We start from the raw sequence: 27,675 nt of genomic DNA, 5'->3' as shown, positions 1-27,675 counted from the left end.
GAGGCTAGAGGGGCCATGCAGACAACTTGGCTTCAGTTATTATTTCTTGGTAATACTTGTTTCTTTCATGGTATAAAATTGAAATGCAGTATAAAAATACATCTTTTCACAGGGTCTAATAGTGCCAAGTGCAATTTCAGTATTTTAATGCTATGGTATTTAAGCCTGAGGTACATTAAGAGTGCAAATTCTGCTGGAGTTTCTTCAGGATACCATGTTCAGTAGAAGAGAGACTGATCTTTTCTTCTTGCTTCCCAACAGAGACTGCCTTTTAAGTCAAAAAAGTTTTTCTTAACCTCTCTCATGAGACATATTATCCAGAGGTGTTACCAATACCCTGATTTCTCTTAGTGCAGGGATAGTTAATGGGATACCATAAATTACAAACGCTTCTTGAGTATACCTTTTACATCCGAGAGACAGCTTCAGTTTGCTTTTCATAGACATCTTCATCCTTTTTGACTTGTTTCTTTTCTTCCTCATCAAATTGGGCTTCAATCTCATTTGGATCAGTATAGGTATAAAAATAAGCCATGACAGCAAAAATTATGCAAACTGCCAACAGCAAGGCAGCAAACAGTACATACTCTGCCCACTGTAAAAACAAAAAAGTATAATTTATCCATCAATATTTGTTCCTCAAAAGAATTACACAATTTTACCGTTCACAAGAGATGAGGTTAATTCAGAATATGAAACTGAGCATACATAACAAGTATCATATGACTTAAAGGAGTAAGTATTAGGTGTATATAATACATATTAAAGCAACTCAGAATTGAGGCCCTTTCAACAGTTCTGTCTTCATTGAAGAGACAAAAGTTTTGGGAATGCTGAAAAGTTCTACAATATCCTTTTTCTGGAGGCATGGGGATGACCAAAAGACTGAAAAGGAAACTCAGCCCCTCCTTTAGGTCAAGTAATCTCACTTTAAACCAGGCTGGCAGTGATCCTGCTCCACTTAAGTCAGCAGTAAAAAGTTTCTACGGACCACAAATGTGGGCAGCGCAAGAGCAGAAACTCTGGTTTCAAAGTGCTACCTCCACCTGAAAAGCCTCAACAGCTGTTTCATGCTTTTTCTGGTTAATTTAGCTGAAACCAGGACTGCCAGACCCATTTCAAAGACAGGCTCTTCCCTCTCTCAAATATTCCTTTTGATTCATTAGGGAGTGCCACTAGTAGTCTGAGAAAGTCTTGTCCAAGTGCTCTTCACCAGGAGAACCACAGTTTTCATGCCCCAAAGAATGAGGTTTGAAACCAATGGAGCCAAAAGAAGGGATGTGGCAAGGATGAGGTATGGAGGATGAGGTTCATTAGCAGTGAACAGAGTTTTGATAGGTTTTAATCCCATTAGTCTAAAATTTCAGCCCAGAACTTCACAGCCTTTCCACACCAGGAGAAGCAATTTATTGTAGAAATATTAGAAACTACTGCTTGCAAGCAAAGGAGCCTGACAGAGCAAGAGTTAAGAATGGCAAACAACAGAAAAAAAGAGGTAGAAACCTTTGTGGAGGAAATATTTGTTGAAAGTTTCATATGTGTGTGTACACATACATACACACACATGTTGGGGAAATGCTGGGGGGAAAAAGTCCAACAGAAACTTTAGAAAAGGTTCCAGGAGACATTACCACCCTGTTGTCACAGACTTCAACACTAGTTTTGATTCAAACAGGTTATAAAGATTCATAACTTTGTTACTTATATGCTCAAGCGCTAGTCCTACTACTGACTGGTACACTCTTGTAGCTAACACTAACCTCCTGTATTCCAGTTATAAATGAAAATCCACCATAATGCTGATGTTCAAAAGTTGTAGTTAAGGATTATCAGCCATGACTCTCCCCTGGATTAGAGCTGCTTTCTCATAGTGTAATATGATAGCACGCTGATTGCTTGTGTGCTTACCTGCTCACTGAGTTTGGATGCTCCAGCTACGATAAGGACAATTATGTTACCAACAGCCACTGTCAGCAGCCATCCTGCCTGCAGCACTGCCTTCATATTAGATGGGGCCTAGAGAAGTAAAACACTTAAGTTTTAGTCAAACACTGCTATCATTTTCTGATGTTTACTGCATTCTTTACATTATAACAAACACCAGTTCTCTGGGGGGAGGATTTAATGGTTTGATTTTATTTGGTTGGGGTTTTTTAATTAAAAATTGCTAGAGAACTAAACAGGCCTGGAGAAAGCTTTGATGAGCAATCAGTTACTATTCCTAACTAGAACACCTTTTGCCTTGTACACAGTGGGTAACTAACAAGCACATTTTACATCTCAGTCACACATAGTTCACATTAAATGAAGAAATTGAGTGCATCATAGTCTAGCAAGCCACATCTTACAACGTTCTCATCACTGCAGTTTATAGACTCAGAATTAAGGAATACACACAGCTAATAACAAACTGGAGTTGAAAGACAAAGGAATTAAGAGTGTATAATTGAACTGCGGCTAAAGACCGTATGGAGGATATTGGTGTGAAGAGAAGGTGTCAGCACTTGTTCATTTTATGTTTGAGGGCTCTCCAGTTTGGTTTTATAGCAGCAGTACATTTTCACATCTTTTCAGTGGAAATTCATATGTGAGAAGGAGATTTGAGGACTTGTGGTTAGTATTCAAACGATATAATTCAACATAGCTTCGTGGAAAGCACTGAATGCTGGTGAAATATGGCCGACTTGCACCAGCCTATAGTCCTCCTAGGGAGCTCTGAAGGACATAATTGTCCAAACAAAGCAGCAATATGAAACCACCACTTAAAAACAATAGATCACAGAAGATTTTTGTTTGTACCAGGATTCTTAGCACAATGAGAGCTCTGAAGAGCAAAACCTACCTGTGAGTATGAAAACTCCAGCCCGGTGACGGAGAAGACTACTTCTGCACATGTAAGAATAAAATACTGAGGGATCTGCCAAGCCATATGAACTGTATTGGGTGAGATATCTTCAGAATATGTTACATCAAGAGTGTTGCCAGTACACTGGAAATTAAAATAGCACATTAGAAAAAATGGTAAAGAGTCTGTATGCTAAAGGCACTCTAAGCAGTTCTATATCATCTCTGTAATCATGTATACACAAAGTTCTAGGTAAATCAATATTGTATGTGAAGCACTGCATAGCCAGTTGTTAAGTAGTAGCTATTTTACAGCAGACTTCATCCTTAGTGTCTAGTAGGGCTGAAGATTTAAGGCCATTAGTGATGAACATTAATTCTTGCATTATGTCATTATTATACCCATCATTATTTTTATAGTTAACAGTAGTTTTATGTGCTGTTTAGCATACCAGAACTCTATCATATGTACAATTAAGAGCAAGAGTGATAATTCTGCAAGTATTTTTTAATTAAAATATTGACAGGAAAAGTAATTCTGTATTGTCCATCCAACACCCCTGGCAACTCACCCCGTTAATTACAATTGTATAGGCACTGCCAAATCCTAATGTCTTTGAAGTAACTGAACAAGGGATTGAATTTATAATAGCCATAATATTGTCTTTTCTGAAAAAGAAAAAAACACAGTTCAGATCATAGGTATAGCCAATTGTGTGTATTGTATAAAATAAGAGAGTACTCTGTCCTTTTCCCAAGGACAAGTAAGTCTAAGTGGTTAGATCAGGGTAAAGAAAAATGCTTACCTTCCTCCTGGAAAGAGGTTGTAATTACTGGCAGAAAAAGACATCAGTGTTTCAAAAGCAGTGTCACCCATAGTGATGTTGATAGTATCAGGCAAATTGTTTATGAACCTTTAAAATGCAAGAGTGTTGAAATATTAACCAAAATACGCATAAGTTAAAGAATACAGGTTTTACTTTTAATGATATACTGGCAGCACAACAAGCATCAAGCCTTCCCCTTTCATTTTTGTCAGTTAACATTTTTGGAAGATCTCTAAATCTCTTAAAGTGTGGCTAATGCAAAAAGCAAGCTAGACCCACATTAGCCCACTGTCTGCTTAGAAGAGTGTCTGCTACAACCAGTAACAAGTGCATCTGCAAATGGAAGATGTAGAAGAAAAACAGAAGTAGTAGGATACTTCTTACCCAAGATTAAAAAGGAGGGATAGACGTGCAATCTGTGCAATCTAGACAATGGAGCAAAACATACACTTCCAATTTTAGCTAAATTATACCCAAAGTAGATATGCAAGATACCAGATGAATCATGCCCCAGAACTTCCTACACCCTCTAAATATCAAGTGAAGTGTCCAGCAAGTGAAGAGTTCCTACAGTATAGAAAACTGTTAAACAAGAAGAGTCCACCCAAGAAGCAGATTGAAAAGACAGTTACACTACCACCAAATTTTAGGAGCAAAACAAACTCTACCTGACAAGATTATTTCCTTCTTCTGGTTTTGATGTGACATTGTCAAACAGCTGGTGGAAGAAACCATTATCAAGATACTTCATTGGCATCAGTGAACAGCTTAAATGTGCACTGTTACATAGCAGTGAGAATTAACAGAGGCTTTGGAGCAGAACTCCAGACCTTCCCTTTTAGTACCCTACTAGGATACATGTCTACTGGAAAATGCTGTATGACCACACATTTAAGTCTTGGCGAAAGTATTTAACTTGACAATTACCCTAAGTTGGTAACTTTTTACCTTTTTTTTTGTTTTTGAAACAGCTTCCTACCCTGGTCTCTACAGCTCACCAGTCTCACTGATACAGCAGAGAATGGGAGAGAGAAAACAAGACAAAGGGAAAAGCTACGCAGAACTTGTCCTCTCAGCTTCACACACGTAGATAGCTGCTAAGAGATTAATGTATATCTTGGGAATTAAGCAGACTTACCCATTTAGCAACAATGTTTGCTGAATTTTTAACTGCAAGAGTGTGACGACTTCCCCCTGGCAATGTGATAACTTCAGATGTAGTTTTATTTCCAGAAATTATGTTTACTGATTGCAACTGAGACGTGTCAAATGTCATGTAGCCCGTCTACAAAGACAAACAAATTGCTATAAATTTCTATGCAACTGCATATTTGTCTACACCTTTGAGGCAGTGTTGTAGACTCCAGGAGGTCAGAAGTTTAAACGTGTGTTACTTCTGAAGTGCCAGAGATTGCGAGCATCTCCTAACTTTCATTTTTGTTAGGCTTTCTACTTCAAGCACTAATTTCACTCGATCTTTTTTTTTTTTTTATTAATTTCTTTTGTTACACTAGCTTCAAAGGAACATAAGCTTGCCAGAAGCATTATGGAACAGCTGTTACATTTTCCTGTGCGTTTCCTGCTCCAGATAAGTCAGGCATACCAGCACCACCAAGTAAAAATCTGTTTAGCTACAGAGGCTATACTAGCATAAGTTAAGATGCAGCATTTTCCAAATAGCAACCCCTCTTAAGAGATGCAAGTGCAAGCTACATCTTTATGGTTTCAGCATTACAGGAGTGACTATTACCAGGACATGTTTTAAATATTCTAAATACATTTTATCATCATAAAATACTGGAAACACTAATAAGCACATTAATGTAGTACTAAAATAACCCTTTTGTTTTATATGATTATAAAGAACACTTTATAATCCAAAACATCTGGATTATAAAATGTCTACAGTAGGGAGTGGAGCATTTTACACCCTTCACCTTCAGGTAATCACCATGGTTATATGAATTCCACATCAGCATACAGTTTGGGTGCTCTTACCTTCTCACAGCTCAGTTTCCATGTGAGGCAAATTTGGAGGAGAATGCAGTAGGCTTTCTCCTCTTACATGGAAACAGGACTGAGAGCTATCAGAGAACACACTTCCTAACATCCATTATTAAAAATGTCCATCTTTGCTGTCAATAGAGCTATCAAGGTTGTTCTGTATTAGAACATGAAAAGGTTCTTTGACAGCAAAATCTGAAGTTTAATATATGTGATGTAGCCACAGAAAAAGCTGTTCAAGTAAGTGATCACTCACAGTGACACGGTCACAGAGCAGTGACTTACTAGAGCTGAATGGACTTTTATTGAAAGAAGGGATGTTCTTGCTGTTAAGAAATGGCACCTTTCTAACAAGAGTGAAATTTTCAATTAGTTCAAAATCACTATTAAGTTTCTTGAAAAAAAAGACTTGCAAAAGCAAACTAGTACTATTTAGAATATTGAAAGTTACCATTTCTTCATTCACTGTTTTTTCAGTAACAATTCATTCCACAATACAAAAAAACCCCACTTTACAATTACTAGAGAAAAAACTAGGAAAGAATCAATTTTGAACCATTAGTTAAGAACCACATTGACTTACTCAATGAGATTTTTTTTCTTTACCTTGCTATTTCTCATCCTCCCTTACTTACCGACTCCATAGACATTACATTTACACTCTGAAGTGGAGATTCAAACTGAACTGTTGCACCATCAGTACCTATATTTATTACTTTGATTTGGGTTTGCCCAGCTGCAGGGAAAACTGGAAGAGTTTTCTGTAGGACAGAAAAAAGTAAAATCAGTGCCCTATCCTAAGTCACATGGAAAAAGTACTCTAATTACTGTGATCTTAATTATCAAAACACTTTGTTCTAACAGCTAAATATTAATAGTAAATACTTGCATGTGGCTGAACTTACATCTATTTGCACTTGCACAAGGGCAGCAGCAACAAAAGCCAAAGATGCCAGGAACATACCAACAGTGATCTTCCTCAGGGGCCTAGTACAACAAAACCACACACATGAGTTTTAAGACATATATTAATACAAAGCTTCAGCTGTTAGTTGTTTTTCTTCCATGGTGGGAAACTCAAATGGCCACAACTAGCACATTATCACCATTTGAAGGGCTGATGTTGTTAGAGAAAGTGTTCTGCTAAGCAGGTACCTCTGAATTCATAATTACACTATTGGGAAATATATCTTTCCTGCATCATCTTAATAACCTGTTACTCTGCATCTGCTGGGCATAAACATTGACTGAGCATAATTATTAGTTTTCTGGAAAAGTCTGATCTGCAGGAAGAAAAAAAACCCCAATCCAGTATAGTTGTTATGCCTTTTAAAAAAGTGTAACAACTTGTGTCTATATTGCTATGTTTAAATCAAAATAATATTGAACAGAAAAAGTCAGAGAAATATATTGAATTAAGAGATATCTACCAACATTCAGGTAAGCTGTAAGGGTAAATTTAAGGTAGATATTTTATTTACAGCATCATCTGACAGATGTAGAGTGTCCACAAATGAATGACAGCACATGACCCCAGTTTTTCATGACCAGATGGGAAAGCAGTGTTGCATCTTGGCCCTATAAAAATTTTCTGAAGAACTGTATTTTCTTCTGCCTCTCCAACTTGCAACTGCAAGCCACTTCATTACCAACATTAAAAATAATGGGCAATGCCCTCTGAATTGACATCTAGAAGTATTCAATGAGCCAGGTTCCTCATGGGGAGTGAGGAGGAAACATCTTGTCTGAGGTAGTTTTAAGCCCAAAACGTAACACATGCTAAGGATGTATGTTGTATTTCTACTCCTTATGCTTTGGGAAGGAGAGGGGGTAGACATGGGGGAAAAGGAAAACAGTAAACAGCATCTCTCCTGCAATAAAAAGATTTTGCCCTTAACTGGAATATATTGTTACTTCATCATTAGATTCTCTTCCTCTAGTCTGTGGTGCCTGTACATACCACTTGCAATATTCTTTATTTTTTAATTTTAATTTCTTTAAAGAATTAACCCCATTTTAAATACACTGCTATTCTCTACTTAGCTTGAATGCTTGCTCTTCTTACATTAGTGCTGGAAGAGCAGTTTAAAGAAACCACTAAAATGACCCTCTGCTAAAGTCAGGTAAGTACATCAACTTACGTAAAATTGATCTTGCATTTCTTGATTAAAGGATAAACCACAGCATCTACAACTGGGACCATTATAATAATCAGGATTGGATTCACAGTCTGTTGAAGATGAACATAAGAAGGGAAAAAAAAAATCAAGTATTTTTCAAAGTCCTTTTTTTAACGGAGGGCAATTTACATATATAATCTTCAGGAAGTCCTTAGAATTGACAGACAGAAGATTACTGTACCTGCATTTGGTCTGGCTGAATCTGGATAGATCCCTGGTGAAGAAAAAATAAATAGGTTTTAATATTGTGACAACAAAAAAAAACTGATCTGAAAAACAAGTGCCAATTAAGAAAAAAAGCAAGAAAAAGTAACCTACAAAATTCCCATCCATTGTTGTGGCTTGCAGTGTCCATCTTGACCCCTTAACAAAAGAAGAGAAAAGTTAAATTCCACAGTAAATCAATCTTCCAAAGTTCCTCTTGAATCGTTTTCATAAGTAAAGTGTTGAGAAAGACATGCAATACAATCAAAAATAAAGCTAGCTTGCTATGGAAGTATTCTTACTCTGCAGCATAAACATTTGAACAAAGTGATCCTTGTGGCCCATTTCACTTTATTTACAAGCTTCATGAAATAGAGTGGAAAATAATTTAGATGCAGAGATTAGCTGGGTACGGCAGGGACATGCTGTGCAGAGCACTGCTGCGTGCTGTGCACAGAGGCCACCCGAGTGCCTTTGTGCCACCCACCTGAGCCCCAGTACCCCACACCACTGCACATCCACCCTCCCTTCACACAGCCCAGCAGTGAGCAGCCAAGCCAGGGCTGGACCTGCCGTAAGCCCTCTGCCCAAAAGCCTGCCTATAGCCAGGTCAAGCAGGGCTGACTTTTAGCCTGAGCCCAGGGTGAGACAGGAACATGCATCACTGCATCTGTGGTGAGAACTTTTAGCCACCCGTGATGTATCACTGTCTGAGATGTGAGTTATTACTCCCATAATGGGTATTTAGTTCTGAATTTCATAGCAGGGTTGCCTATTTGTAACAGGTCACACTGATAGTTACAGCTCATTGGTACTAAAGCAGCATGATCTAGGCAATCTGGACCAAACTTCCTACAGCCTGCCTTGGATAAAGCTTTCAGCTGCTGGTTCTCTCAGACACCCTCCTAAATTTGTACTTCATTAGTTAACTATGAAAGCCTGCTTTCATGAGTCCTGAGCACTCAGTCCACAAAGTGAATGGGAATTACAGGCTTCTACTTCTGCTTGAAGGTGTGAGGTATTTATAACAAGTTTGAGTGGTTAAGCAAACCAGCATCCAGCCCTGATCCAGGACCCTACATTTTGACTCACAATTGGGAGTGGAAGAAGCATTAGAACTAAGAAAGTTTTAAATTACTATTTCATCTGCTGAGTCCTAGCAGATAAAAGATTTGGAGTGGCCTCAGTCACTGAAACAGTCTTGGGCATGTCCAGATAAACAGTTTCCCCTAGCTGCAAAACATCCTGTACTAACATATCTCAGTAACTACCCCTTCATGTTAGAACCAGGTTAAAGAACTTGCAAAGAATTATTTTGCACCCTCCCATTGGCACCTTTTATGTCTGGTGACCTCAGAGTACATAGAGTGACAATGGTACAGCTCTAATTGCTTTACCTGCTGGTCAAAAAGCGCCCAGAACATGGGAAGAGGGATGTAAAGGAAAAGCACCTTCAACACCGCCTTAGTCTGAGCAATCAGTCGTTTCTGCAGCAAATGAGAATTACAGAAGACGAAGTGGTCAACAAAAAAAAAAAAAAAAAAAGACAAACAAAACAGTTGCAGACTGTTCACAGCACAGTGACAGGTAAAACACATCATGTAATGTTTACCTATGCCTTAAACTGTGTGGTGGGTACTTCTGCTGATTTCTGTTTAAAAGCACAAGGTCTGCTTGTGGGTGTGAGAAGGGCTGGTTAAAGGTGACACCAATATCAGAAAGACCTCTGCCTCTTGGCATGTATACTGATGGCTGCGTGAGATTTTGCACTTGGCGCTGTGTTATTTTTCTAGGAAGGAGGTGTTTGAATGACGGGTGACTGAGGAATGCATTTCATACATGAAAAATGCATACAGGAAAAAGGAAAATAAAGGGGGCAGGCTAAGGTTTGTATTGTCATTGACAACAGGGCAGGGTGGATAGGAGGCAAGGGATGTGGTTGGGGACTGTGGAACACAAGGCTTTGAGAGTCATGGTAAGGAGCTTGTACTGAGGGCAGGGGGAGACAGTGTTTATCCACTTAAGCTGAAATTTCTAAGCATAATTCTGCAGTTTGATCCCAAGACAAGTGTTATGGCCCTGCGCATTAACCACGACAGTCAACACTATGGCCATTTTCCCATGAGCATATTTTTGTTTGAAGCCAGCTTACTGAGAGAAACAAGAAACTGACAAGGATAATGCTTGCTATTTTACAAAAAATAATGGATGCTTGTATTTTTTCCAAGGGAAAAAGTCTTTTCTTCACCCACCATGAGTCTCCCTGGGCAGCCTATGATCCAACAGCGCATCAACTCGAACAGCTCTGCTTTCTCCAATAGCAATCCCAGGGGAGCACTGAGGTTTGGTCAGACTATTAGTTTCTAAATATTTGAGAGGCCCAAAACTATTTGCCCAGTGCTTGAGACAATGGATCAGAGCCTCTTCAGACAGAAGAGAAGCTGAGGGTCAGGGCCACGACACAGGAGTGCTCACACAGTACTTACGTCATATTTCTCACTTGCCCAGTCTAGCCAGTGCTCTCTCTTGGGGAACTCCTTGCTGCGATGCCGAAACCTGTTTTTGATGGCAAACTGAGGAGAGACAGAATTTTGTTTAATGGCGTTACAAGTATTTGTAAAATGCTATAAGCTGTTTTGTCACTAGAGATGACATTCCTGCTTCTAGTGTTTAGAGGGTGCTAAAGGTGACTTACCTCTGTTAATTGCTCTAAGCATCTCAGGGACTATTGCATTTAAAGCCTCACACTGCATATCCAGTGGAATGTGCACCTGGGATTAGGTGAGCCAAACAGCTCAGAGTAGTTTCTCTCAATGTGGGTTGCTGTTAGGAACTCAAAGACCTGCCTACTTCAGTCTTACTTATGTACAACAACAAATAGAAGAATGTCATAAGCACAGGTTTTCAGAGCTGAATGGCTGTAAGAGTACATTTCACTATGAGAAGCTTCATCTTGTAGATATTCCTCATACCTTGACACTGAATATAGCCCTGAAAAACTCCTAAGACTTTCAGCATGGGTTAATATGCAAGGTTGAGCTGGGCCTTAGGGACAGCACTCTAAGCAATGGCCAGTTACCTATAGAGATCTGTTTTTGAAAGTGCTTGCAAGATAATCAGTGGTCTGGACTATAACAAGCTGGCAGATCTGCATGGAGAATAAATAAGTCCATAAATGAAAAAAAGCCCTGACTTCAAAGTTGAGATATTGCAAAGTTGGGACATGCAGTGCTATTCATGCAGATTTAGCTCCCTTCCTTGCAGGCTTCCACTTCCATGTAACCCCCTCTATCTCCTTAATACAGTAGGTATCAATATATCTCTGCATTGTAAATAGCAGTCTTTTAATAAGCAATAAATTTTTGCTGATAAGATATACTAGTAGTTCTGCTCTTGAGAGCAGAGAGGTCAAGGTATGTTTGTCTCTTATTACACGGCTGCATAAAGGTGCACAAACGAGGAAGGAATGATTCCCAGAAGTTGGGATAAGCTTTTACACATCACTGACATCTTTCTTTGTGTATAAATTCACATATAAACCAAGATATAGATAAATAAAAAGGCAGTCTAAATCTGGAGGTGTCAGTAAGAAGCCTTCTGTAAGGAAAAAAGTAAAAAACTTCAGAAGCTTTCCTCATATTATGACAGATTTCTGATCTAGGCAAGTTTACTGAACAGTTTTATAAACTGCTGCCAGGGTTTTGGGGAATACAAACAGTACTTACTCCAATGCATTTGGAAACTTGAATCATTATATTTCCTTGAGGTTTAACTTTCTTGTACATTCCGCTTCCAATTATGAACACAACTACAATATGCAAACAGAAACCAAAACCAACTCAGGATTAATTGAAAATAGTGGCAAATAATTTGGTGTGGAAACTAACAGCCATGGAGTTACATCAGAGTGGGAATAAGCCTCCTAAGGAGCAATGAAATTGCCTATTGACACGTTATTATACAGTAAAAGAAATCAAATTAATACCAGCAGATTGCTTCTATGTAAGACAAAGGACTAAATCTGGAAACTCGTAGGGTAAGTCCTCAGTGGGACATTAGCTTGACTGAGGGATGGTCAAAACAAGGACCACATAGGACCTTGGCTCTGTCCTTGCTGTACCAGGTTAAGACAGCTTTACATGCTCCTTTTCAAGAGCCCAGGACTCTGCAGCTCACGTCACACAGGGACACGTGAGGCTCTGCCTGGACTGCAGGACTCACCAAGGCATCCTCAGCTCCCACACCCAGGCACGTTCCCTGGCCTCACCCTCCCACATGCAGGGCAGGACACGGGCAAAACCCCACAGGCACTGTCCACCCTGGGTTGGGTGTATGGGCAAGATGGGGTCACCAGTAGACGGAGGCCCACCCTAGGTGGGCTCCTGGTTAGAACCATGAAGGACCAGGACCCTGAGGAGGGATACTGTGGTATGTACTGAAACCCCCCAGTTTCTTGGTCTTTGTGCTGCAGCAGAAAGGCTAGAGGAGTGACCCGTAGAGCAGCTAGTAAAAATGCAGCTGTTTGAGAAATACTGACACACCAATATGGCATTTCTCCTGTGCAGGGACAAGTACCTTATACAGTTCGATATCCTGGACTATGGATAGTTTCCAAAACCCACATTTCAGAGTTCTCACACTACATTCAGAAGATCTTATTTATACACCCCAATAGTCCAAGAAATATAGACAGTAAATTACATAATGTACAAAATTCAATGGTATATTTGTGCCTCTCCCCAGCCCCATCAGTCTCTCCTGGTAAATCAGTCTCTTCTGTAAAAGTGAGTGCTTCAGGTTAATTCCACCCACCCCCACATCCAAGAAAAAAGTTTAAGGCAAAAATTGCAGAAACAATCAGGTGTTGATAGAGGTTGATGCCTGGACACTTCTACCACTTTCTCATTATTCTGAGATACTTATCATCTAATCATGTCTATAACTGAAGCAGCAAGATGGAAACAGTTCCACTTACCCAAGGACACAGCCATGAGGGCAGCAGGAACTCCAAAAGCTAGTGGGTAACATCGCTGTTTGCTATGAATGCCACACTCTTGAGCTGAAGTACAAAGTAACATTAGATAAAAGTCCCAGTCAGTGATGCCAGTATTTTACATAGGGTTTTTGTTCTTTGCATTCATTGTTAACTCAGAGATAAAAAAAATTATCTGCTGATATTATTGACAGAGTGAATGATCAGTAATCAACTTAAATTTCATTATTTAAAAGGGGAATTATGTATCACAAAAAAAAAAATAATCACAGAACGGTTCAGGTTGGAAGGGACCTCTGGGGGTCATCTGATCCAACCACTCTGCTCAAGCAGAGCCACCTAGAGCTGGTTGTCCAGGACCTTGTCCAGATGGCTTTTGAGTATCTCCAAGGATAGAGGCCCCACAACCTCCCTGGGCAACCTGTGCCAGTGCTGTTACCCTGACAGTGACAAAGTGTTTCCTGATGTTCGGAGGGAACCTCCTGTGTTTCAGTTTGTGCCCATTGCCTCTGGTCCTGTCACTGAGCACCACTGAGCAGAGCCTGGCTGTGTCCTCTTTGCACCCTCCCTGCAGGTATTTATATAGATCGATGAGCTCCCCCTGAGTCTTCTCCAGGCTGAACAGTCCCAGCGCTCTCAGCCTTTCCTCATAGGATATTTACATTTAGTTTTACACTGGGAAGTGAAGAATCCTACTAGAATGGTCAAATGCATGTTCTTGGTGAGAAAGGAACTGGATTACAAAAGTTTTGAGACAAGTTCATAAATAAAGAGGTAAGTGACATAGTAAGTGTAGCTTGTTGAAAAAAAATTCTCAAAAAACACACATACCCCAACCCCACCCACCCAGCAGTAGTCAGTGATTTCACTTTATAAACTTCATGCGTATATCCTGAAATGATGCTCAGAGTGTGGGCATAGCTACTAACAGGGAAAAGTAAAAGACTAAACAAAATTATTACCCTTTTCACCATACTTCTAACAGGAGAATTAGAGACTTTAATTTGAAAAAAATAATAGCTTGCAGCTAATTGATGTCTTGATTTAGTTGTGTTAGCCTTTTGGTTAAGCCTTTACAGGACATAATGTTATCACTTTCCTCAGCTGAATTTGTCTGTTTTTCCAAGGTAGTTTTCACCCTGTATCAGCATGGAAGTAAACTGCATATTGTGCCTTATGCATATCTCCTTCATTTTGGGAAAGGATAGAATTTGCGTTAAGCAAACGTCTAAAAAAGCTTCTACACAGTCCATTCCAGTCAAGAAGTCAAAAGCCCAGAATTTCAGCCTAGTGCTTTAAGGTTATTCCAGAACTCACATGCTCTTTTCTTTCTTTTGAGAAAAACAGCCTTCCTCATACTCTATACAGCACCATCTGTGTAAGCATGCCATGAAAACCCATATGCATATGGATCAGTGAATTGTTTCTTTTTTGTTTAGGATAACATTATTTTTTATAAGCAGAAGAGAAAATAACTTTCTCCTTTAATGATATGAAAAACATGATTTACTTTATCACATGGATAAATGTGTTCCCATGTGCATAAACGCTTCTGTACTTTGCATGGGCACACTTTGGAAGAGTCTCCACTTCCAGAGTAGAGGACTCTCTCACCACTTCCCTTCTCAGCAACAGTACAACTCTTTCTTGGAATGGTTTTAAAGGCATTGGAAGAGGTGCCACGTTTGTGACCCATGAAATTAAAACATGCATTAGGCATACAAGTTGATGGCTTCAGCATGTCTCTTCAGACCTAGCACTTCTGATCCTAAAGGCAATTCAGATCTCAAAGTGTCTTGTTTTTGACAGTACCTCACCTGTGAGAAGCTGGATGACATACATAAAAACTTGAAGACTATTTGCCAGATAATCCCACAAGGTGTCAAAGAACAGGCCGTTCATTTAAACCTAACTGGACTGCAATCTACCACACAACCTTTAGTGATGTTTAGCTATTTTATAAACAAATGCGTGGCCTTACCTCTGAGAATTGGGATGATTATAGTAGATAAAAGACTTCCAGCATTAATGGACTAATAAGCACCCTTTACTGATGTTCAGCTATTTTATAAACAAATGTGTGGCCTTACCTCTGAGAATTGGGGTGATTATGGTAGATAGGAGACTTCCAGCATTAATGGACAAATAAAAGATGGAAAAGAATCTCGTTCTTTGTTTTTCCTACAATAAAAACAAAAAGATGTTTAGAAAGGCTTAGCCAGAACTACATTGATCAGCCCAGATTGAACAATCAGCAGCTCCGTTTGCACAGTTCAAGACAAATAGTCATCTAACTCCTCCTTCAGCTACTCAGGAAACACTACAGTAATGCACATGTCTAAATATGTATATTATTAGAGGATTATAATAGCCAAACATCAGTAAGAGTATCTGTATGATTGAAAATCTGAAAGACATTTTTACCTGATCATCTTCAAACTGATCTCCACCAAACGCTGACACACAAGGTTTGATCCCACCAGTACCAAGTGCAATGAGGATCAAGCCAGTCATGGACAGAGCACTGGAACAAAGTAGAAAAGAGAAAAAGAAAAAAAAAAAACCCAACACTTTGCTTTCTTATTTAAAGTGTATGTAAGAGACTGATTGCAAGACAGTTAAAATTCAAGTAGCATAAATTTAAGGCACAAGATGCCCCACCCTTCATCAACTTGGAAAAAACCCATGTACAAGGCAACTCACATGTGCACTGGTACATTATCAGGAGAGCCATCCCGGTTGTGATCTGTCAGGTCATTTATGGAGCTCACAGACATGACTGCCTGCCCAATCGTATAGACAATGGACAGGGAGACAATGGTCCTGTTTAAGAGGGAATATAGATTTTTAGATATGTTTAACACAATTATACACATATACATACACACAGAGATAATGCCAACTTCTGCTGATTTCAAAGATGCTTAGTAAAGAAGCATAATTAAGAGATATGACAAGTTATGGACTCAACTTATCACAAGCTACTGTAAAAATTTGTCCATATACCTCTGTCACAGTATTTCTATTCTGTTTATTTTTTAATTAAACAAGGCTAGCTAAAATAATAAAGCCAGACAAGATGACTAATGGGTTCTGCAGATACCACCAGGTAATGGCAAATATTTACATCTCTCCAGTGGTTGTCTTTATAATAACTAACTCAAGAATGCCGTTATCGTATTTAATATATTGTGAAGTTCAAATAGACTAGAACACTGAAGTATGCAATACACTGATTTTAATATTGTTTCAACATTCTCTATGTTCTTTTATATTTTAGCTGCAAGGAGTAAAAAAAAAATTTTTAAGATCTACTTTAAAAATGAAAACTCCCCCAAAATGCTGTTGTGAACAACAACTCTATTACCCCACTCTCTCAGCTGTAAGTGTACCAACATCTTTAAACTCAGACCAAAGCAAGAACAGCACTGAAGAGTATAGACTGCAGACTTTCAGCCTGACTTTCCTCAGAAGGTAATACCACAGAATCACCAGCCCCCCGCCCCACCCAGGCCTTTAGGGTCCATTCCTCTTTCTTGTATGTAAGAACATACTCCATTTTAACTTCGTTGGAACTTGAGTACATGACTATAGTTTAATCCACATTCATTCACTTCCTTGGTTGGGGCTTCATTCAGTGGGCACAGACCCAGGTCTCCGGTTTGGAGGATGCAATGATGTGGAATTATTTAAAACTCTGGTTTGCAGGAGAATCAGTCCCTAACTCAGTGCAGCCCATGACAATGAAGGGCGAGGCTCAAGGACCCAGGACAATCTGAATCTGACAAAGGCAAGAGATTCTCACAGCAAGCTTGGAGCACCCAGATACAAGAGAGACAGAGGAAGCATCGTTCACACCATTGATCAAGTTCTTCTCACTTTAGAACAAGGTTTCTCTGACTTAAAAATGCTCTTTCCTGTGGCAGGGTAAAAAGCTATACAAAGTGGGGCAACAGCAAATCTGCTAGTTAGTAGATAACTTAAAACTTTTTTTTTTTTAAATAGCACTTCCATATAGTTACTTTAGTGGCTTAACAACTTTGCAGAAAGTTTCCAATTGAAGTTAAACATGAACTGAGCAGGAGAGAAACTTCTGGTTTTTATTTGTGAGGTTCATAAGCATACTGTGAAGACAACACTTACACAACTGGCACTGCATAGATGGTACCCAATTAAAAAGGTAATTGTGATTTCTATACTATTTTCCAGAAGAACTTTGCATCTAACAACACATGAGCATGCTCCTTGGCAGACATTACACAAAGTACATGGACTGTGGGAGATTTGAGTTTCTCCTATAAGAGTGCTTAACAGTGCTTGGGTAACCACCTCATCTTCTTGTCGTCATAGATTTTTTTAATAAATTATCGTTTAAGCCTTCCTCATGGCACCTTGCTGTATTTTAGAGCATCTATACATTTAAACCACACTTTTTCCAAAAGCATATTTTTTCTTGTCAGGCTTAAAGTCCCAGGGCTTTAAGCCTGAGCCAGCCTACTGAGCTCCTGTTAAGGGTCTGGTGGCCAGGGGCTCGCAGCTGCAGCACTGCTACACACAAGTACCAGAGAAGGTATGCAAGGTCTGCAAAGCTTCATCTTAATAAAACAGGTAAAAGCCAAAATAGATTTAAAAAAACCCACCATAGCATCTAAACAAGAGAGTACACAACATATTTAGGCTGCAATCTACAAGATATCTAGCTACTTGAAATGAGTTTACACTGATGAGACCAACTCCACAGAGCATACCTGACAGCAGTTGCAGCCCTGGTCTCCCAGAGGCTGTCAACACAAAAGAAGATGGTGCAACCTTCAGCTGACCGACTACACAGCCAGCTTCATCTCTAATCTCTGGGAGACCTTTGACAAGTCAGCTAACATTCCTGATTCATATCCCTCCATAAAATCTTTATTGTGCTTTTTTTCAGGAAAAGTAAACACTATTAGAATCATGACATTGGTAAAGGAAAGCGAGATCAGGCTGTTGGAAATAATTTGGTTACATTCAAAGCAGTTCCGCCAGTGGGACTTTTCTGAGCAGCTAGCACACAGGTGAAAACACAGAATTTAAAGAAAGAGCTGCAAGTCAGTAAAACCTTCCACTGAGCTATCAAGTCAATACTGAAATCACAGAATATTTTAGAATATATTCCAACTCCCAGTTAATACCAGATAACACAGTATTTCACTATTTCATTGGTCACCTGCAATAGGTAAAGAGGTGGTCCAATGTTGTTATAACCTCCAGTATCTATTGTCACAGCTTTGTGAATACTTTCCTTGGTTTACCTTACATTTTGTCTATATGAGACTTAAAAACGTGCAGCATGCTTGGAAAGCAAGCTACTACCCTTAACTGATTAGCAGAACTGCAAGAAGTGTTAACTTATGGTGCAGCTTCAGGTCTGAGCTAAATCAGCTAAAGCCTCAAGCTTTGAAGATAAAAAACCCACAAACAATCCTGGAGTAGCCAACACCAGCTCTGAAGCTGTTGTGCTGAGCTGCTGCTTTAGGTGATGGTTTAAGTAACACTGGTCTCAGGTTGTAAGCTTCCATGATTTTTGGTTGTTTGACGGGGAAGCACTCACTTAAACTTTCCCAGCCAAGAGTCTGCAATGAGTGCTCCAAGGATTGGTGTCAAGTAGCACAGAGCAACAAATGTGTGGTAGATGGCTGTAGACAAGTTGTCATCCCATTGCAGGAAATACTTGAAATACAAAACGAGCACCGCTGTAGGAAGAACAAAACAACAAGTTACAAACTAAAGTCAGGGCTGGGTAAGTAATGGTCAGCATGAGGGGACACAGGACACGGGACATACCTCGCATGCCATAGTAGGAGAACCGCTCACAGAACTCATTGATGATGATGAAGAAGATGCTCAAGGGGTACCCAAAGCAGCTTGGCTGGAGGCAAGACACAGACAGCATAAGCTCAGAGCCGTGCAACACAGACTAACGTTGCCCGCTGTGACCCACAGCTTGAGCAAGATCAACACAGGCTCAGCGGGAGCAGGTAGGTACTCAGGGGTTAGGAGGCTGCATGGGTGTCTGTGGAACAACACCAGTTTATCTGGACCAGTTTATCCTCACTTTCCCTTCTTGGTCCCCAGAGCTCTACAGACTTCTCATCTCCCTTTGCAAGAGATCTTTAGTAATGCTATATTTGACCTTCAAGTGTTGCACTATGCACATTTGAAGTCTTCAGCATCTAACCCTCAAAGCAATCTTGACTGATATCCAAAAACATGCAGAAAGCCAATGTTTTTGAAAAAATCAAAACCTGAACTCAATAAAAAACTCACCATGCTAAACCCCCACAGCACACCACAGTTAGAATCCTGTGACTATTTTTAAATACCTCCAGTGGAGACAAATAAACATTTAAACATTTTTATTCAAACGAATATCTCAGAAAAGCTCCCCATCCTTAAAAATACTCTGCTTGATGAAGAATCCTTCACATCTTCAGACTTTCTGATAGAACTGACTTTACTTCTACTCTAAAAGGACATGGCATTAACTGCCAAATTCACTGAGCCTTCACCTGCTGCAATAGGCATCTCCACAGTCACTGTCCTGCATCTTGCGACATGGCTCTTGCCATTGAGACAAAGGGAAAAAAGCATCTATCAGGTACAAATCTGGCATGGTCAGTAGAATTGGAAGTTTAACTTCTCATCACCTACTTTTCTTAGTGGATGAACACATTATATCATTTCTGTTACAATTACTAGGAATGCAAGCTGAATATAATCTTCCCTTTTCATGTTTTTATGGGTTTAAATCTGCAGGTTACAGAAAATAGATTTTTAATAAGCCTTAGAACATCCCAGAGATAAAACAGTTATGAAACCTAAGAAGCATGGACAAGAAAAAAAATGGCACTAGTTGTCTTCATGTTGTGAGGATTTAGGAATCAAAGCAATCTGTATTCCATATGAAACAGAAAAAAGTTAACTTTGTAGATCAAAAGGAAAGAAACCTTACATGGGAAAATCCTGCCTAACATGAGTAAGCTGGAGGAGAGCCCATGTCTCCAGCAAAGGGTCTGGGCAGAGCCTTAATGAACAACACGACACTTTAAGACTTGTGAGCTACAATGAGCTTTTTGTGAATACTGCAAGAGAAATTAAAATGAGAGAGTGGTGAGAGTATTGCTGACTTAGTCTGACTCAGTCATGGGGATGTCCAAACAGCCTGAACAGCATTGATCTTTGTTATCAGTTGAACCAAGTATATAGTGCACACCTTACCCGTGGTTTGATAAGCAGGCTTCACTGAAAAAGTCTGACTGAGGTGAGTGCCAGGTGGGACTCATCTAACTTTAGAGCAACCAAAGTTAGAAGCCTAAATAGAAACTTGTCACTCTTGATTTATTACATCCTCCATGGGAAGAAAGAGGTGTCTCCAAAGGAAGACCATCCACATGTATCCCAAAATTAGATAAAATTCAACTGAAGGTGCTTTTTCCCCTCAGCTGAAGATAACAGGAGCTCTAGATGACTAGCCCCAACTTGGACACAGCTTTTGGTGGACTGGAGTTCATACAGAAGAATGCTACCCAACCCTGTTCACGCACCATCCCCCTAAGCCATGCAAATGTTCATGCTCCCAAGGAGACAGATGGAGAACCACACTGTTAAGGTTTGGCCCAGCGCCCATTAGATATATCCAAAAGGTTTTGATTTCATCGGTTGTTAGGTTAGGCCCTAAAACAGTAACCCACACAGCACGACTGGTTTCTGCCAGTGTAATTGGCTATAACCCAGCTGGGGAGGAGAGAATGTCCCCATGTGAAGCAGAACAAAGCCTTCCCCGTGTCTGGCCTGCCTACAGAGAAAAAAAGAGACAGGGCAGTCCTAGCCCAGGGACTGGTGGGACCCATCCCCACTAGAAATTCACAAAACCTCACTAAAATCTTTTTGACCTTCTTGGAGCTCTCACAAAGCTCCCCAGTGTTACACCATCACACTATCTAACAGCTTTTAAGAGGGTGCTATGTGCTGATCTGGGGAGGTATCAAGCTTCCACCAAAGTTAGGTTTCAGTTTTAAGCCACTAGCACTTATGTGCCTGGCAGACATGTCCTGCATTCACATGCCAGCACAGCAGCCACTGGTGGGTTTTACTGGCTGCCCCTGAACTGGTGGGGATCTGCATGTCACAGCTGGGGCTGAGCATGAACAGGGGCATGTAGGAGAAAGCTACAGGGTCTTTTCCAAGGTAACAGACCTTCTTCTGTTTTTCCAAAATGCTACAAGCAAGAAGAGAATATGCAGTTATTCCTTCATAATATATGACCCATACTTGTTTTGCACTATACTGTTCTTGTTTTGCACTATACTGTCCTCTTAAACCTGTTGCGTTATACACACACATGCATGCACATTTACCGAAACATTTTCTGTTGTGATCCTCATTGACCAGGAAGCACTGGATCCACCACTGAAGAGTTAACCTGAAGGTCACGTTTTATAATACTCTCTGTAGCATTCCCCTGCCCTGGGGACACCAGGCACAGGTCTGACACCACCCTGCTGCGCAGCTTTGACTTTGGCTGCTGAGAAAGCCACGAAGCTGTGAGAAAGCTGCAGGGTAAAACCTTGTGAGATAAGAAAAGCAAAGGCAGAGATAGGGTTGCTGAGACAGATGTCATTGACAGTTCAAAGATTCAGGAGGAAGAACTAACACCGAAAGGTAAAAGAGTCCTAAGGGAGAGTCCGTGGATGACGACAACTCAGCCACATGAAGGATGGGCTCCAGGGACCCTTCTCCTCCCAACCGCACATTTTTATCAGGGTAGTGAGCACACTAATGCTTAGCGGGGATTTAATAAGCTACCAGGCTGCTTCACATGTGTTGGCCAATAACTTTTAAAGTATATTTACCCAAACAATGTAACCCGAAGATAGTCAGTATAGCAACTTCTTAGAAGAGAAAACAATACTTACCGACTTGCCCTTACTCCTACTTTTTGCAGCTGTGGAGGAAAAAAAACCCACAAGTTAATGGAAGCTACTAAGTAACATTCCTTTAAAACCACTGGAAGACATGGGACAGCTCAAATCGTGAAACACAAACACAGTATTGCTCAGGATGAGTAAATTTTCAATTTGTTGAAGGGGGACTTTTCATGGTGCAAGACTATTAGGAAAAACTTCAATTGATAGCCTTTTGTTTTTCAGGCTATACATAGACTCACATACACTCCCAGGGGGAAAAAAAATTCAAGAAGGACTGACAGGACAAAACATCCCATCCTACTATGACTGCTCACCACACATCATTCAAGGTGCTGGTAGAGCATCCTACCACCCACAGAAGATGAATCCTGTTTCAATTCACTCTTAGGGATATTACCTAAAAAGCAAGTAAAGAGTAAGGAATATTCACAAGATGCCCTGCCAGGGGTGGATACCAAGTCCTGAAAAAGGACAAACTTCCCATAGCTCAGACTTAAGGAGGGCCACATACATGGCCCAATGGAGTGATACACGTTAGCAGGCATTCCCATAACCTGAAGATTAATCTAGGAAGCCCTGGAAGCACAGGAGGGGTCCCACTGACAGCTGCTTGCAGCCCTGAACTCACTTCCAGCTGCCCACAGCAGGTTTGCTACTCCTGGCAGCCCTCCAAGCAGGCTGTCTTGCAGGGCTTGCTTGGCTCAGGGGATGGGCTCAAAGGCTGAGTTTCAGATAAAGGCCCTGTGCCCACATAGCGGATGTCAGCATTTCCTGTAAAACCACATGAGTGAGCTCATTATCATTAAGATAAAACCAGGTACAAGATGTGAACTTTGAAATCCCTGCTTGCAAACGAAGTGTGCCCATAATAGATCTCTATAAGAAAAATGTTTGCTAAGATCATTATTTAGTCCATAGTTCACAACATATGAAAACAGCTGACAGCAACATTATAGTGTTTGACATGATACTGAATAAAGTCACTTTCAAAAATTATTGCAACGAATTAATCTGATTCTTTTCTTCACTGCCATGGACAACTACCTTCAGAATAGAGATGGAATAGTATTATACAGGTAGTTCAAGAATATATTTCCCTAGAAAACAAGTAATATCCAGAAAGTGTTAACACACCAACTTCAGGGCACAGGCACCTTAGTCATTAAAGGTATTGGTAATGTCCCTTACACAACTCATGTGACCAGATATACTGAAGGATACCAAGGCATTACTCAGACTATTTTTGTAACAACTTCTTCATTATTTCTACTTGTCGGCCTTTCCAGCACATATGCATCATACTGTCAGTTTTTCATAACATCAGCTTGAACAGCTCACTCCTGTCTGTTAGCTAAACCTTGGGGGGGGAAAAAAAAAAAAAAAAAAAAATCAAGGAACTTGCAGTTGGTTGGGGTTTTTTTCCTTTCCAGAGAGTAAAAGTATCACCTCTACAAGAAACCCTACACAGCAGACACCGCAGAAGCATTTTTTCTGACAACACTGACTGACCAGTGTTTAAGAGACACACTTATTTCTCAACCATTTTGACTTTACCCCTCTATTCCCCTTTTACAGTGACAATCAGAAAACTCTTGGTGGCATGAAAGCCAACATTTCAACATAGACACCTAAACTGTCTGATGAACTCCACTGTCAGGCAGCTTCAGGGTTAGACCTACAAAAGCACAGAGCACTCAGCATTTTCCATCAATTTCAGTGATAAATCTGGGTGTGGCTAGTGGCACGCTGGAGCAGTCCCTCTTTTGGGCAACCCTCAGTACCTCTCATTCTCTCCCCACAAAGAATGACCTACAGAACTACTCATTTTCACCACAAAATACTGAAGAGCTTTCTTCCAAATTTCACATTTTTCCAAATAAAGCTCTGAACAGTTATGCACTTTGTATTCCCTTAAGATATAAAACATTTTTTAAGCAGTGTAAAGACAGAAGTCACTCAGTTCTTGGATTGAGCACTGAATCTAAATGGTTATTTATTGGTGGGTCACTCTTTCCTTCCCACGCTTGCAGACAGGGCGAGGGGCAGGCTCTGACCCATGCCCCAGCAGCTCCCACCAGTATGATTCCATGTCGTCACAGAGATGCTGTGGGACGCTGCAGATCCTGTGGCTCATGGTCCATGTCACCAGATGGGAGCACATTGCCTTGCTCTGTGCAGCCATCACAGCAACTTTATGTGGTTTAAATACTTCATGTCTGTGGTCAGGCTAAATCTCTACACAACCATGCTGACACCGAGGGTGTTTCTGGCTCCAGAGCAAGCCTGTTCTCCTGTCACAGCTGAGCCTGGTGCCTCTTCTCTGTGGAGCAGCCTTGCAACAGCTACACAAGGATGCTGCTGCTGCTGTCAGGACAAGTGACTCCAGGAGTCCCTGCTTCACACCTCAGCTCTTCCAGAAAGCCACTGACATGGAAACCATCAAAGCAAACCTATAATGCAGCAAACCTGATGTTACATGAGCAGACCCAGCTGCATCAGGTTTCTCTCTCTTCCAAGAGCCATCACCAATTTCCCAGCTGGCTGCCCAAACCAGCGAGACCCTCGTGCCCCTCTGGGCAGCAGCACTGCTGAGCTCTGCCTGCTCATCACTCCAGTTGCCTGCTCCCAGAGCACAGATTTGCCTGCTGAAGAAGCAGGGGTACTTTCTCATGTTCTGGGCACCTCAGGTTCTTTTTCCCCTATGTGAGACAAGATTTCCTCAGCTCAGGAGCTGCTTGCTAGAAGAGGCACACCAATGTGCTCAGACACTGCAGGACCAAGGGTCCAGCAAAGGGCGGTGGAGAGCTACACCACAGAAAAGCATCATTTGTGCCTTTACTACTCAGTGTTCCAGTTTAGGCAAGAACGAATCTTCAGGGTTAACTAGCTATATGGGCTTTGACCTTATCTGAGTCTCCCAGCAGTGTTTTTAAAAAGTAGCAGTGTATTTAAAAACCACTCATTAAGTCAACCCTAGGTAAACGCTTATGTGAAAAAGCATTATTTAACAGCTGTGAGACACACCCCATTTAACTTGTGCTAGGATTTTAAACTCCATATGCCTTAAAGGTTTAAGATAAACCTCACCAGCTAGGGGTTCAGCTCAAAGAGCTTACAGACTGAGGGAGCATCCCTTGGCTTCCACTAGGGTTTCCAGGCAGGTTCAGACAAGCGTGGCTGTAGTACTGCCAGAGGGAGAGGTGCCCCGGAGGACGAGGACTGATGAAGAAGCAATAGCAGGGGATAGCCCAGAGGAGCACAAGGCACCCGAAGGTGCCCTCAGACCTGCACCGAGCACCAGAACCATCCCGGGCCCCCTCGGCCATGCTGCCAGCTCCCCGGTGGGCTGCTCCCAGCCCAGCACGGACACGCGTGTCAGAGAGGGAGGCGGCTTGAGACCCCCCCGGTGCCCATCCCATCATCACCTACCCATGTTGCCGGCGGGGTCCCGGCGGAGCGCCGGGGGAGGGCGGGCAGGAGGGAGGACGGAAGAGAGGGCGGGTGCCAGCGGCAGCCGGGGTTTAAAGGCGGCTCGGGGGCTCCGCCCAGCCCCGGGGTGGTGCCGCCGGCCGAGGCGTGGGGGAGCGGAACGCCGGCGGTACCGGGGCGGTGCCGGGAGGAGCGGGGCGCCGGCCGTGGGGCAGCTCGTGGCCCCGGGAGGGCAGTGCGGGGCTCACCCGCCCTTCACCCGCCGGTTTCGGCCCGGACTGCGTTAGCGCGACGCGTCGAGAAGGGTTTAGAAACCGGTCCCGGCCCCTCCCGCCTCCCACCCCCCACCGCCGGCTTTTGACTGAGGGCTGTAACTCTCCGCTAGGGTTTTTGGGTTTTCTTTCTCCAAAGAAAACAGAGAGCCAAGGCTAAACTGAGCGCTGGGCAATACTAACGCCACACGTCGACCCTTTGATGACAACGGCACGATGGAAAACTTAGTGTTTAGTGAGGATCTACCTGCGGTGGGGAGGACAGCTTCTGCCTCCTGCCCTCCCTTCAGCCAGGGAGATGGAGCTTTTCCCACCTGCTGCCGCCAAATGCAAGAGAAAACACAAGTTTGCCGGCTGGCACTCAGTTTCTAACGAGGTCTGACCTGCGGCTTCCATCAACCGGTGCTTCTCAGAAGTTGCCCAGAGCAGCTGTGGCTGCCCCCTCCCTGGCAGTGTTCAAGGCCAGGTTGGACGGGGCTTTGAGCAACCTGGTCTAGTGGGAGGTGTCCCTGCCCATGGCAGGGGGGTTGGAACTAGATGATCTTTAAGGTCCCTTCCAACCCAAACCACTCTGTGAGTCTGTTTCTGTAACCCAGTTCACTCATCACTTCAGTCTGTCTGCAGCAGCCACCAACCTACAGGGAAAGCTGGGAGAATGCTGATCAATATATCATGATGTACATTTCATGTGTGCACCTTACTGAACTATATATGTGAAATATGTGAGGTATATGTGATATATATGTGATGAGATGTTTTGTGTGAGAAGAACAGCCAGAGTGCAAGGCCACAAGAAGAGAGGACTAGGGCAGCTGCACAATACTAAGACTTGAATCTACTCAGAATGCAGAAACATAAAAATATTAGTAGGTGTTACCAAAAAAATAAATTTCTGAAAGAAGAATAAAACCCTTCTTTGAGGGTTGCTGATGTTGCGTTACGCTGGTCTGTGGTTTATGCAATCAATCTGACGGCATCTCCTACAGTGTGCACTTAATAATTACCCAGCTGCTGAACAGGCTGATTTCTTCTTAGGTACAAATCAAAGAGAAGCATTGCAATGTATTGCAATGTGGAGTATCTACCGTCAGTACTTCAGGTGCTAAAGAAGGCTGCTCTGACTGTGATGTAGAGCTACAGCTGAACACAGATCTCTTAAACTGTGTTTTTATGAGGGTAATCTGCTCAAAAGAGCTCTACCTTTTATCAGTTACTCATACTCCCAACTGTTAACATTTATGAATAAATTCTTTAGGTAAAGAACGAGTGTGTAGTTATAGCCATATTTATTGCACATAGTCCTGTAAGAAACACAAATCTTGCTGTATAAGTTCCACTGCCACAGCTGATGCTAGTCATAATTTACTGCTCTGTGAGATATATATATATACACATGGCTGCACAGCACAGGAAGTGTTGCATTTCTCTATTATGTTACTCCAGCAAGACAAGCAGTTTGTAATGCAGCAAAGAATGCTGAAATCACTGATAGTTCGTTCACATACAGAAATAATTGAGACACTAAAACCATTTTTGAGCTGTTAAAGTATGAAATGAAAGATGTGATTTCTTCCCTGAACATTTGGTCATTTGGTCTCTTCCTCTTGCATAAACAGTAGTGAATGGGAACTTCAGTTTGTTCCCAAGCACATCTTATACAATACCATGCATTTGGTGGAAACAAAGAATAGGCCTTTGATGATTTCCTAGAAAGAGACATACAACTAAGAAGCAAAAATTAAAATAAAAACACCTGTTCTCTCAGCAATTTGAGATAAACAGGCTGGTTGGATCATCCTGGCTGCGGCTAATGTTATCTTTCCATATTCAAGGTCTCTCTTAAACCAAAAATAATTTAAAAAAAAAAAATCACAGAAATCTCCTAACAATACTAGTAAAGAATTCACCCTGATGAGTGCAAATGTTTTAACTTGCCCCACAGAGAGAGATAAAGGTCCA

General features: G+C 41.4%; 1 protein-coding gene across 1 annotated transcript; it reads right to left on the bottom strand.

Annotated features, from left to right (window-relative positions):
• Positions 1-406: 406 nt before the first annotated feature.
• SLC15A1 (solute carrier family 15 member 1) lies at positions 407-24,686 on the bottom strand. Its single transcript, XM_074860777.1, has 23 exons — positions 24,482-24,686; positions 21,995-22,032; positions 18,873-18,957; positions 18,640-18,781; positions 15,756-15,875; positions 15,477-15,576; positions 15,143-15,233; positions 13,035-13,118; positions 11,785-11,867; positions 10,546-10,632; positions 9,457-9,546; positions 8,174-8,218; positions 8,037-8,069; positions 7,817-7,905; positions 6,581-6,662; positions 6,311-6,436; positions 4,810-4,956; positions 4,340-4,389; positions 3,651-3,758; positions 3,417-3,513; positions 2,843-2,989; positions 1,909-2,016; positions 407-595 (listed from the first exon to the last, which is right to left on the bottom strand). Exons 1-23 carry the CDS (start codon positions 24,684-24,686, stop codon positions 407-409), a joined length of 2,346 nt encoding a protein of 781 aa, XP_074716878.1.
• Between the last annotated feature and the right edge of the window lie 2,989 nt (positions 24,687-27,675).

The sequence above is a fragment of the Strix uralensis genome, chromosome 2 (genome assembly GCF_047716275.1).
Source record: "Strix uralensis isolate ZFMK-TIS-50842 chromosome 2, bStrUra1, whole genome shotgun sequence".
Lineage (NCBI taxonomy): Eukaryota > Metazoa > Chordata > Aves > Strigiformes > Strigidae > Strix > Strix uralensis.
Note: the sequence above shows the minus strand (reverse complement) of the source record. Positions and strands in the feature narration are given on the sequence as shown.

Coding starts and splice junctions, on each gene's coding strand:
- SLC15A1 (XM_074860777.1), bottom strand. CDS start 24,686: ATGAGAAAGTACCCCTGCTTCTTCAGCAGGCAAATCTGTGCTCTGGGA. Junction 15,577..15,755: donor GATAATGTACCAGTGCACAT/GTGAGTTGCCTT, acceptor ACTTTGTTCCAG/TGCTCTGTCCATGACTGGCT. Junction 596..1,908: donor CATCCAAACTCAGTGAGCAG/GTAAGCACACAA, acceptor TTGTTTTTACAG/TGGGCAGAGTATGTACTGTT.